The sequence below is a fragment of the Barbus barbus genome (genome assembly GCF_936440315.1).
Source record: "Barbus barbus genome assembly, chromosome: 9".
NCBI lineage: Eukaryota > Metazoa > Chordata > Actinopteri > Cypriniformes > Cyprinidae > Barbus > Barbus barbus.
The window spans coordinates 20310434-20322593 of record NC_136737.1 but is presented as its reverse complement, the minus strand read 5'-3'; the positions used below and the strand labels follow the sequence as shown (position 1 = coordinate 20322593).

The 12160-nt window shown below is 40.9% G+C and overlaps 1 protein-coding gene across 1 annotated transcript in view; it reads left to right on the top strand.

Moving 5' to 3' along the window:
* bcor (BCL6 corepressor) overlaps positions 1-10481 on the top strand; it is a 48955-nt gene extending 38474 nt beyond the window's left edge. Inside the window, exons 10-14 of the mRNA XM_079425819.1 lie at positions 1379-1545; positions 2401-2546; positions 5368-5445; positions 6380-6530; positions 9158-10481. Coding sequence (XP_079281945.1) covers positions 1379-1545; positions 2401-2546; positions 5368-5445; positions 6380-6530; positions 9158-9452 — 837 coding nt within the window. The 3' untranslated portion in view covers positions 9453-10481. The remainder of the gene's footprint in view (positions 1-1378; positions 1546-2400; positions 2547-5367; positions 5446-6379; positions 6531-9157) is intronic.
* Positions 10482-12160: the final 1679 nt, after the last annotated feature.

Genomic DNA, 12160 nt, shown 5'->3' with positions numbered 1-12160 from the left:
CTGTCGGGGGAGGGGTTGAATGCACTCTCTGAGACGCTGCCAGGGTTGAAGTGTGAGTGCTACGCCTCCTGAATCCTAATGCCCTCATTCGGCTGAGTGCTGAGCGGACACCAACCCTCCCCTCTCCAGCCCATCTGTGTGTGTGTGTGTGTGCGCTTGTTTTTGTTGCTGCCGTGCATGAGGAATCTGCTCACGGTGATGGATGTGGGAGTTCCTTTAAACCCGAGCTTGCAGAAGAACTCTCCAATTAATTCTGCAAGGGCTCTCTGTAATTCCAGCGTCTTCCAGACATTGTTCTTAACCAGCGGACGGGAATGGTGGGAAGTGCCAATGGGACAATGCATATTGATAACTTTCTGTGTTTCAACTACTATAATGCCAAATCGCAGAAATCTGAGTAAACCTATGGTATTCATTTTCTTGCACAGTTTGCCTGATGGACGATATAATTGGCGAAATTGAAGGATGTTCTCAAATGATAGAATTCTAGGGTCTTTTGAATTGTTCCAGCACAGAACATTCTAGCAACCGCAAAGGCAACATTCTGAGCAATTGCTGACATGTTCCTTTGTGGTTGTTAGGGGGTTCTGAGCAGTTGTTTGAATGTTCCTTTGTGGTTGCTAGGGGGTTCTGAGCAGTTGTTTGGATGTTCCTTTGTGGTTGCTAGGGGGTTCTGAGCAGTTGTTTGGATGTTCCTTTGTGGTTGCTAGGGGGTTCTGAGCAGTTGTTTGGATGTTCCTTTGTGGTTGCTAGGGGGTTCTGAGCAGTTGCCTCGAATATCATTTGAGATCCTCCTTCAAGCAACCACACAGCAAAGTTCTAACGACTGCTCAAAAAACCCTAGCAAACAACAAAGCAATATGTCAATGACCATTTGGAACACCCTAGCAACCTTATAACAACATCCTTAGCATTTTACTGGGTTCTTTTAGCTTGGGTTGATGTTGAAAGGCTTCTCTGGTGAGACTTCTAGACATATATCTAGGCACCAAAATATCTGAAAATATGGAAAAATTGTGGCCAGCACCATCATTGTGGCAGCCTGTTTCGCACGGGCAAACATCGTTCACATTTCGTCTGCCTTTAAAGTCGCTCCTACACTGCTGCTTCTTGCAGACTCTCTCTCACACACACACACACACATGCACAGTGCCGTCTCAGGCGTCTCGTATAGAAAGTGAACAGCAGGCTTGGGGCAGGATTCGTCTGTAAAGCCCCTGATACCTCACACATCAATAATCAGCTCTGGGCGGAACTGTCTGTCTGCTCTCTGCCTGTCTCTCTCTTTCTCTGCGCTCTTTAATGGTGTTTAATGAATTTCATTCCTCACTGCACCATAGTAACCGCTTGTCTTCTGTCTCTCTCCCGCTCGCTGTAGGAGGTGGTTTTGTACTGTCTGGAGAATAAAGTGTGTGACGTGAATCATCGGGATAATGCGGGTTACTGCGCACTCCACGAGGCCTGTTCCCGCGGCTGGCTCTCCATCGTACAGCACTTACTGGATCACGGGGCCGACATCAACTGCAGTGCGCAGGACGGCACCAGGTAAACATGCATGCATTCATGATATCACTTAAATAGCAAAGCCTTACATGCAGGACTAGTTTTTGTGAGTTCCTGTGCTTTCGTCACACGTTCAAGAGTATGTGCGTGCAACTGCAGCGTGGATAATTACAATAGTGCACACGTGCTGACGTGCGCACACTCAATGTCAGTAATTATATGTTTGGTAATAATGGCTTTACAACAACAGAAGAGGCCGAGAATCTTAGCTCGGATAATTACCGCAAGAAGAGCAGATTAGGCGTGTGAGATCCCTGTCTTCGCCATACACTTAAAAATCCAATTTCGTTTAGCGTTCCGATTTCTGTCGGAAAGATGAATGACAGTGACAGGTTTTAATGACTGTTTTATTGGGCAATGCCAGCAGATAAAATTAAGGTAATTATGGACAAGTGAAGTAATTGAACTGTTTAAGCAAAAAGAAAATGTCAAAGAAATCAAAAAGAAAGTTAAATAAAAAAAAAATTTTTTTTTTTTGACAATGACAAATAATAATTTACCCAATTTACTTTCTTAATAAAATTTCCTGGTTTTATTGTGAACCATTTGTCAGTGCACACTATTCTAACGAATATTTATTTATTTATAATTAATAATAATGTTTTATTATTTTAAATTTTTTTAAAATATAATTTTATAATAAAAATGTACTACTTTCTCCAAGGTTAGTAATTTTGTTGCATTGTGAAAGTCAGAGGTGAACTCCGGGATTGACAATTATGGGAAAATAAAATAAGTAATACCTTTCATGATCTAATCGAAATCTGATGGATAAAATTAATATAAGCTGCAGTATAAATGTCGTTTTTTTTTAAGTATTCTTCTCTTTTCCAACAGGCCTCTCCATGATGCTGTGGAAAACAATCATCTAGATGTGGTCCGACTGTTGCTGTCATATGGCGCCGATCCGACTTTAGCTACCTATTCGGGCCGCAGTTTGCTGAAGATGACCTGTAGCGACATAATGGAGTGTTTTCTGTCTGGTGAGAGCACGCTGTTCCTCTCTTCCACCTCTATTCCCAGAATTTCCCTCCTGTAGCAGTGGAAGGCTCGGCTCCGCTTGGCTATCTGGTTACTAAGCAACAGCTGGAGCGGAGGAGAAGCCTTTAGCACCGGCAAATCAGCTTTCCCTGAAAGGAGATTATGTGTGTGTGTTCGTCCGTGTGCGTGTCTTTATTTGGTCTTGTGCAGCGTGTTTGTTTTGAAGGGTGTGCGGGTTTGTCACACGCAACAATATTTGGAAAAACTGGGTTGTATTATTGAAATGGTAATCTGGGTCTAATCTGGTGCCATCTAAAATAAAATGAGGTATTGTTTTTATGGTTTTAGACCCTTTGATTTTAAACAGCTTGCTGTGTTTTTTTTCACTGTAGTATGATCCGATTTTTCATTGTGCATGTGTGATTTTTTTGGGGGGGGGGAATTTTCCCGTTACACCCCAAGAACAGCATCTGAATGGTTTCAAGGATTTAAATTGGGTTTTAGAAATCTAGATTTAGCTTAAACGACTTTTAAAGCTACAGCATGTGTGTTCTGCCACTAGCAGCATCAAACAGAACTGAAACTTGTTCGAAAACAGTCATTATGGCAAACTCTTTCGCCATCTGTCACTGGTCGGAGAATTGGACAAATCCCGCCCCCAATTTATGCCATTGGTTACAAAACACTTGCTACACTCTTAGAAATAAAGGTGCTTAAAAGGTTCTTCACAGCGATGCCATATAATAACCATTTTTGGTTCCACAAAGAACCATTCAAAGGTTCTTTAAAGAACCATCTCTTTCTTAACTTTTTATAATCCGAATAAACTTCTTTCGCCACAAAGAACCTTTTGTTCTTCCGATGTTAAAGGTTCTTCTATGGCATCATGAAGCACCTTTATTTTTAAGAGTGTATGTCAGTGCACTCAAACAAAAAGAAACTGCAAATCCATTTGGTGCCACTAGTGGTCTAAAAATTACACGCTGAATATTTAAAGCAGCTGTATGTATTTTTGTGTGTTTTTGCAACTTGAGCCCACAACAGTCGTAAATATATCACTGTTGTATTTACAGTGATTAGCGGTACACTCGCATTTATGGTTTTTATGAATCGATTCAAAGTTTTTGTGGCAGTTCGTGCACACTTACTAAACTTGCATACTGCCAGAACAGACGTTTTGGTGAAGCTTGAGAAAGAAACAGAAGCCATTCTCCTTATTAAGAGTCAATGTTCCATCAGAATTATTTTGAAACTTAAATTTCAAGAAAAAAATTACATACAGTAGCTTCAAATGCTTTTTTTTTTTTTAACTGTGGAATGTAATGCTCAACCTGTTTGCCAGACCAAAGACTGTTTGTCATTTTTTTCGACAGCTCATTTTAGTGTACATTTTTGTTGAAAATAACCCAGAATATTCTTTCAAGAGTTGTTTATACCATTACAGTTTATCGTTAACGGAGCATTGACCTTGTCATTGCGCTGTTCGCCACCCATTGTGTGCAGAAGTAAATTTTTAATGCTTAAGGTTAGACTTTCGCATGGAAAAAGACAAGCTGTGCTCCGGGTGCATGTGAAGAATGGCATCGCAGGAGACGTGGCATTTACCGAGACGGCCTTTCCTGTGTTTGTGTTAACACTGACCCCTCTCGCCCGAGAACAGCCTCACCATGACTGTCCGAAGGAGACGCTCTCTCTCTCTCTCTCTTTCAGTGACAATAGTCATGTTTTCAGAGGCACGGCTTGATTAATGGTCTGAAAGTTGCGAGCTGAACTAGAGGGCATCGCGAAACAATTTGTACACAGCCGGCGTTTGTTCTTGACGGCAGTCACAAGTTATTTCACCTCCAAAGCCGTCTTAATACGTATACGCGCGCGCGCGCGTGTGTGTGTATTAGCTTCAGGGCTGCCAGTTAAAGGGCAGCTCAGTCACACGGTGGAAGTTCACACTGACTGGCTGCGTGTGTGTTTGATTATGCATGAGTTCGTGAGGCAGGAAAGAGCCTGGAAGCGCAGGGCAGCATATTTTGTGTGTGTGTGTAAATCAGCAGGCTTGTCCCGTTCTGCTGTCTGCTGCGCTGATTTAAAGACCCTCCCCAAATTTCTCTCTCTCTCTCTCTCTCTCTCTCTCTCTCTCTCTCTCTCTCTCTCTCTCTCTCTCTCTCTCTCTCTCTCTCTCTCTCTCTCTGTCTCTGTCTCTGTCTCTGTGTGTGTGGAATTGTTAATGGCTGCGCTGGCAAACGCGGCTCCCGTTGCCGCTGATTGTCCTTCGCAGCGCCAAGTGGCATCTGAGCGCACAACCACATAACCTTTGCAGAGCCTCTGCTGTCTGTAGAAGACTATTTTCTTATTGTTGCTTGGAGAATGTGGTCTGTTTAGCATTTGCACAATATATCGGTCATCATATCGGTGTCTGCCAAACATTAGCACTTCTTTCTCTTTTATTGATATTTATCATTATTCTTGTAGTGTCTTCTATCATCTTATTTATGTATAGATTTTAATTAATTTAATTTATTATTTACTTTCATTTATCGGAATCTAGATTTGGAGCAATTATCCATCATTTACTACTTTTTGTTTATTATTATTATTAGTTTATTGATCTATTATTATTTTATGTGTATTTTTGAGCTTGATCTTATGCTAATATTAGCTTGAAGTTTAGATTTTTTTTTTTTTTATCGGCTAACCTTATGTATTTCGGCTATTATAGAGGGGGAAAAAATTAGCTATCATTGTCTGCCAAAAATTCTGTCAGTGCATCTCTAGTTGCTTCCTGTTTACATCACTAATGGTCTCATCTCTCTCTCTTTCTCACTCTAGATTACTTTGCCGACCTGCAGGGCAGAGTGGACGATGACCCCGGAGTGTACTGGGAGTTTTACGGCAGCGCAGTGTGCGGTGAGTACCACTTTCACACTCGAACACACACACACACATTCTCAGAAATGCACAAAACACCCACAGTAACAGATGTAAGAAACAATGGAAAAGAGAAAAGAATCACGCAATCTGACAGACAGACGGGTAAACACCTGAAGGTAAATCTCTGTGTGAATCATCAATGTTTGTAGATGGTCATTGATCTACAATGGAAAAAAAATAGAAAAATAGCATCAATGTGTGCTTTTACCTCTGATGTTCGCTTGAAACTATTTATATAAAAATCCCCCGTCCGCTGGGTGGTGGGGTCTGCACCATGGGGGCAAAAATAGATGGCAGCATTTTTTTTATTGCTCTTTTTTTTTTTTTTTTAAACAAATTCTAGCTGTGTAGCGAGAGTTCCCCTGGCTGCCATATATCAGCAGATCGCTCGGTGTGTGTGTGTGTGTGTGTGAGCGGGCCCGTCTCCAGCTGGCCGAAAACAAACCCACTGCTACTGCACATTTTCCCTTGGATTCCTGGAATAACAAAGCTGGGAGAGAAGGGGAGGTGTGGAAGGGAGCTGCGCGGCTATTTTTGGGAGCTTTGCGCCGCCTTGGAAAAACCCAAAGTGCAACAGAAAGAGGTAGAGGCGCCTGTTTCGCTCCGAGGCGTACGCTGTGCCGCTAGAGCGCACGAACGAGTGAAGTGGCTTCACACGCAGCTCTTCCCGCAGTGCCGCTTAATGGAAGAGAGTGCAAATAGGAGAGCGCGTTCAGAGAGCGACATGAGAGCAGTGCCGCGAAAGCATGTCTCGGCGTGAATCCGACTGGGAGAGGGAGGGTGGGAGGGATTTTTGATGGGATATCATGGGAGTGGAATCCATTGCTATCTCTCAGAGAGTGTGTGTGTGATTCCATAATTCACACTTTGTCTCTCATTTCTAATCGATGTCTTTCTGTCTGACTAACAGAGCCTGCCGACGACTCGTCTGGTTGTGACATCCTAGCCAACCCACCTGGACCCGGCGAAGACGAAGATGAACAGAGAGAAGTTTTCGAGTTCGAATTTTCCGACCGGCCGCTGCTGCCGTGCTACAACATCCAGGTGTCTCTCTCGCAGGGGTAAGAATCTAAATCTTTAGTCTTGACTGACATTTGTCTGTAACTACTTTTGTTTAGAACGAAACCAGTTATTTTATCGGTAGAGTTGGTGGGAATGTAAACATCGTTTTCAGGTAAAAGCTGTTGAGAATCGGTCCAAATTGGCCAAGGTGCTAGTCTGAAATATTGTAAATGCGGAATTTAGAAGAAATTTAGTTTCGAAGCAAGATGCTCGTAGTAATTTGTTGACATTTGATAGTTATCCTTATCATGTTGCTTACAAGCAGGATATTCACATTCATGTTTCACTTAAAGTAATTTTTATTAGAGTTCTTTATTAGACTTCTAAAATTAAAAATCTAAATCTTTAATTTTCGTAATTGAAAATTCTAAAAATTAAAGTGCCGAATGTTCCCAGGACGTGCTAATTGTTCACCACTAAGTTTAGTCATTATAGTGAATTATTGTTGATTGCACAAAGGCACTTTACTCTGATCTGAAAAATTCGAAAATAGAAATTAACTTCAAGAAAGGTGTTGGTAATTATCAAAAGTTTGGTCGTCATTATAGTATCAAAGATGTTTTGTTTGTACATCAACTTATTGCCGCAATTGCCGAATGGAGCTATAGAGCCATTGTAGCCATTTACAAGATTGACACTGATCATCATTAGTCAAAATTTTTATCATTATAAGAGAATTGCACATAGTTCAAAGTATTGTGCAGAATTTTTGTAATTAGGAAATTCTGATGAACAGTTGCCAATTGTTGGCTACCAGGACATTGCTAGTTGTATGCAATGTTTCTAGATGATCGTTGAATGAGCAAATCCATTTTGACTGATTCTTAGAATTCATCAGTAAAGATTAAGGGGACAGTTCAGCCAAAAATTAAAAATTCTATCATTAATTACTCCACCCTCTTGTCATTCCAAACCCATAAGACCTTAATTCATTTTCGGAACATACATTAGGATATTTTTTATTAAATCCAAGAGCTTTCTGACACTGTATAGACAGCAAAGGAACTACCTTGTTCAAGGCCCAGAAAGCTAGTAAGGACATCGTTAAAATAGTCCATGTGACATCAGTGGTTCAACCTTAATTTTATGAAGCTACGAGAATACTTTGTCCACAAAGAAAACAAAAATAACGACTTTATTCAATAATTTATTTTCTTCCGGGTCAGTCCCCGCTGTCACGAGAGTACCATGTGCGTCCCTCTTCTTGTAAACAAGGCACAGCGCATCTGGGTTCTATATCAGAATGCTGGCTTCTGCATCAGCAGCACCAGACGCAAGCGTTGTACTCTCGTGAACATGCAGCAGAGAATGAGACGGAAGAGAAGAATTGTTGGATAAAGTCGTTTTCTTTGTGCACAAAAAGTATTCTCATAGCTTCATAAAATCAAGGTTGAACCACTGATGTTTTAATGATGTCCTGACTTCCTTTCTGGGCTTCGAACGTGCTGTCTATGCAGGATCAGAAAGCTCTCGGATTTCATCAAAAATATCTTAATTTGTGTTATGAAGATGAACGAAAGTCTTACAGGTTTGGAACGACATGAGGACGAGTAATTAATGACAGAACTTTCATTTTTGGCTTAACTATCCCTTTAAGTCAAGTCAAAATTTGATCGTGACTAGACCAGTTGTCGGTTTACATAATAGCTGAACTGATGTGAGTTAGCTTTGACCTAGATGACAGGTGTTTCCCTTAAGAACCGCACGACTGCGGAGCGTGTCGACTGACACACAGGGACGAGCAAAGACGTGAGGCCCATTGCACTTAAACTGAGCGAGGACAGTTAAAGCGTGCGCGAGAGAGACAGTCTAGTGACACGCTGCTAAACAGACACAGCTAATTACCTCCCACACAGGCTCTCACTCTGCTGTTACCGCTCTCCCGCCCCCCCCCCTCTCGCTGTCTCGCTCCCAGGCTCAGCTGCCGCGCTCACTGTTGTGTATAATCTTCAGTCTGCGCTTGTCTCTGGTCTTCCCCTCCCCCCGTTCTCATTCGCCCTCGTTCGCTCGCTCTCCCTCTCGCTCTCTTTCGCTCGGCGCGGCTGGCTGATGCAGTATTAATGGCTTTCTGCTCTCCTCACTTTTCCTCCCCCCTCTCGCTCGCCCTCTCTCCTTCGCTCTCTCTCTATTTTTCCCTCTCCCACTCCATTCAGCGTTCCGCGCTCCGCAAGAGCCACAGACCGCCTCAAGTGCCATCGATTGAGCGCTGCCTGTTACTGCTTTCCCCGCTGTGTATGTGTGTGCGCGCGTCTGCCAGGCTCAGTCTACGGTCTTTGTGTGTGTGTGTAGCCTATTGTGTTCTTGGGCGAGTGAAGGCCTTGAGAATCTTTCTGTAATTTTGACTAATTATCTGAACGCGCGTCTGTTCTGGGGCAAGATTTTGACACTGTGTATGTGCACGTACATTTTTATTTTGGTGTTTCTAACTTTGTGCTCATGTTCTGACACATTTAGCCTTGGCGCTCAAGTAGACGCTGCAAATTCGTGCCAACTTTGCGCATCTTATTTGTATTATGCTACAAACAAAATTAAGCCTAAAATAACCAGGTTTTTTTTTACTGAATAGTGACGCAAACTAGCTCTCTTTTTCAGCCAATTAATATCTTTATCTCATTCTTTTTCTCAGACCTAGAAATTGGTTGCTGCTCTCGGACGTTCTCAAGCGCCTGAAGATGTCTGCTAGAACGTTCCGTGCCACGTTCACGCACATCGAAGTAGTGACTATAGCCGAGGCGGAATTCTACAAGCAGGCGTCTCTGAGTCAGCTGTTCTCTTGTCCAGAGGAGCTCGAGGGATTCATGCCCGACAGCAAGGAACTCTTGGATCTGGTGGAAATCAGCGCCGAGCTGGTGGCCCTGCTGGGGTCTTCTCTCGAATGCTTGGACGACCGCTGGGAGCCAGTATCCAGACCTCGCTCATGAGCTTCTGAACATGCACGCACACTCATACTGACTCTCGGAACTAGAAGCAAAAGAAAAAGGATATTCTGAGGCAGTTCTTGACATTTCAATGAACTTCTGGACTGGTAGCCAAAGGCAAAATTGGGTCCCAGTGCAGCTGATCTTTCTGTTTGGCTTCGAGAAGGTTTTCTCTTACGAAAAACTCTCTCATCTCTTACGCTCTTCTCGGATACTAATTCTCCTGGTGACGATGCAAACCTGTACATAGTGTACATTCTGCAAATATAGAAAGAGAACGTACCTGAGAATTGGACCACTATCTCTGGCTAACTCTGAGATATGAAGCCATGCTCGCAACGAAGAACTCTTTCATTTAAAAGAGATGTTTTCTAAATAGGAATAAAAGTATATATGCAGTCACTGTATTTTATTTGTGTGTATTATAAATAGATATAAATATATATATATATATATGCGCTGCCTTTTTTTGTCTTGTTTAGTGAGGTCTTTATTTTATAATTGGAGTTATGATGTTGTAAATACATAATCGGGTTGAAATGGGGTTTTAATCGTGATGTCAACGTTAGAGGATTTACAGATGCCGGAAACCCCTTCAGTTTGTCAAGAGTCAATTAGCGCACTTCGTCAGCGATTTTCCTTGCCTGGAGTAGACGTTTTTATGGTGTCGACCAGTAACCAGTGTGGGACTTTTCGGTCTCCCGTGTTAAACTCTAATCTACAAAGCTGTTTCGTACCCTGTACGCAAGCTGTTGCTTTGACTAAGTCACTTATTTATGAGTAGAAATGAAGATATTTTAATGTGTCTTTTCTTTGTAAAATATTAAAGTAATTGTAAAATACTAATCTGACGCTTTGTTAGGCAAAGACATGCTTGAACTTGTAAATAATGGGTTGACTATTTCAGTAACTTGTTTCTGACGTGTGTTATTGTTTTTTGGAGAAGTGTTCGGACTTTGTAATTACATACGCTATCATTTGTATTTATATTTTACCAAAAAAAAAAGTTCTAAATAAATGGCAATAAAAGATTGTGTACATATTGTGGTCTTCTTATATTAGTCAAAGTTACAACAAAACTGACCATATTTATTCACTGTCTTATTGTGCTTGTTGTATTAAAACATGGATGAATCTTTAGTTTAGTTAGTGACAAAAATTTGTTTCACTCTGAAATATGTTGGAATAAAATGGATGGGAATATAATTTCATGCTGTTAGACCAAATTGAGCATGAGATTATAGGGCTGCTCTGATTAATTAATGCACAAACAGATTATTAAACCTCCATGTTTATCACCATAATCAGAGATTAAGGTCTAAATTCCATAGCAACATTTCTTCCATCAGATCAGCCCTATACAACAGAAGAGAGAGACAGCCACATCCTGTGCTGCTGGACAAAACAGGAAATGAAGAGTTCGCTGGAAATTAGAGGCCTTAGGCAGAAGTGAGGGAGGTTTTTGTTGGTCTGATAGCAATATGGACATCATAGGCTTGGTTTACATTCTTTAACTTTAATGTAATTGTCACACTCCTTTCTACTAAGCCCTATAAACTTGAATCCCCTGCTTGTTTGTAAAGGAATGGGTCTAAATGCGTCTGTCTCTACAGGTGAAGAAAAAAAGTCTAGACGATGTGGATCAAATCCAAATGAATGAAGCTTCTCATCTATGCTGAGGAGTACATATTTGGTGAAACGGGGCTCTCCTCTTCATTCATATAAAAATGTGTATATGCCTAATGGTCATGGTAGTACAAGATGCTGCAAAATTTGTTCTATTGGTTTAAATTGACAAGTGTTGTGACCTGAGAGACTTATTATCAAGATGTCAAGAGATAGGCCTATCATCTGCTGATGTGATGATAGCGAGTATATAAAAACAGCCGAGATTGGTTTGGTCAGTAATTAATTTATATCAGACACCTTGAAAGCCTATAGGTCAAAAGTGAAAATACTGTTATTTACCTTCATGTAGCTATCCAAACCTTTATACTGTTTCTTCTGTGGGCCACACACTATTTTCAATAGCCTATTGTACTGATATGGTTTTTAAATTGGTTTATCTGTCTTTTTTGGGATCTTGACAGCCATTAGACTGACTGTCAATGTATAGCCATATAGAAAAAGATGATAAAAAAAAATAAAAATCCCCAACGACGTAAAAGTAAACAATGACAATTGTAATGTTTGGGTGAATTATTTTTGTATTGGACTGTTGGTGGTTTATTTTCAGATGGGATCGTTCAAACTGAACTGAAGAGGTGTAGTGTAGGTCTTAATTACTCTAGTTAATCACACACAAAGGACTTTATTTTTTACTGTCCACGTTTCTGAGTGGTCACGATTAGTTGTATTTATTTTTTTAAAACATGGGCAGCTTGTTTACACTGGACCTGTTCAATTGTTGTGGTTAAGAGCTGGTAATCAGTGCAGGCTAATAAATAATAATAACGCAATAAACCACCAGTGCAGTGATTTTACCACAATTAGCAGTGACTTGACAAACAGCTTTATAAAAATGTTAAACAGCTAACTGAATAAAGTTTTATAAATGTAGTATTATTTACATCCTAATAATAAAACGTAATAAAAATACGATAGAAAATATATAAATATTAAGATCATCACAAAAGAGAAAGGCACTTAATTGGATTTTAATGGACTCTTATGAGAATTGATGAACGTGTTCGTAAATAAATATGGAAATG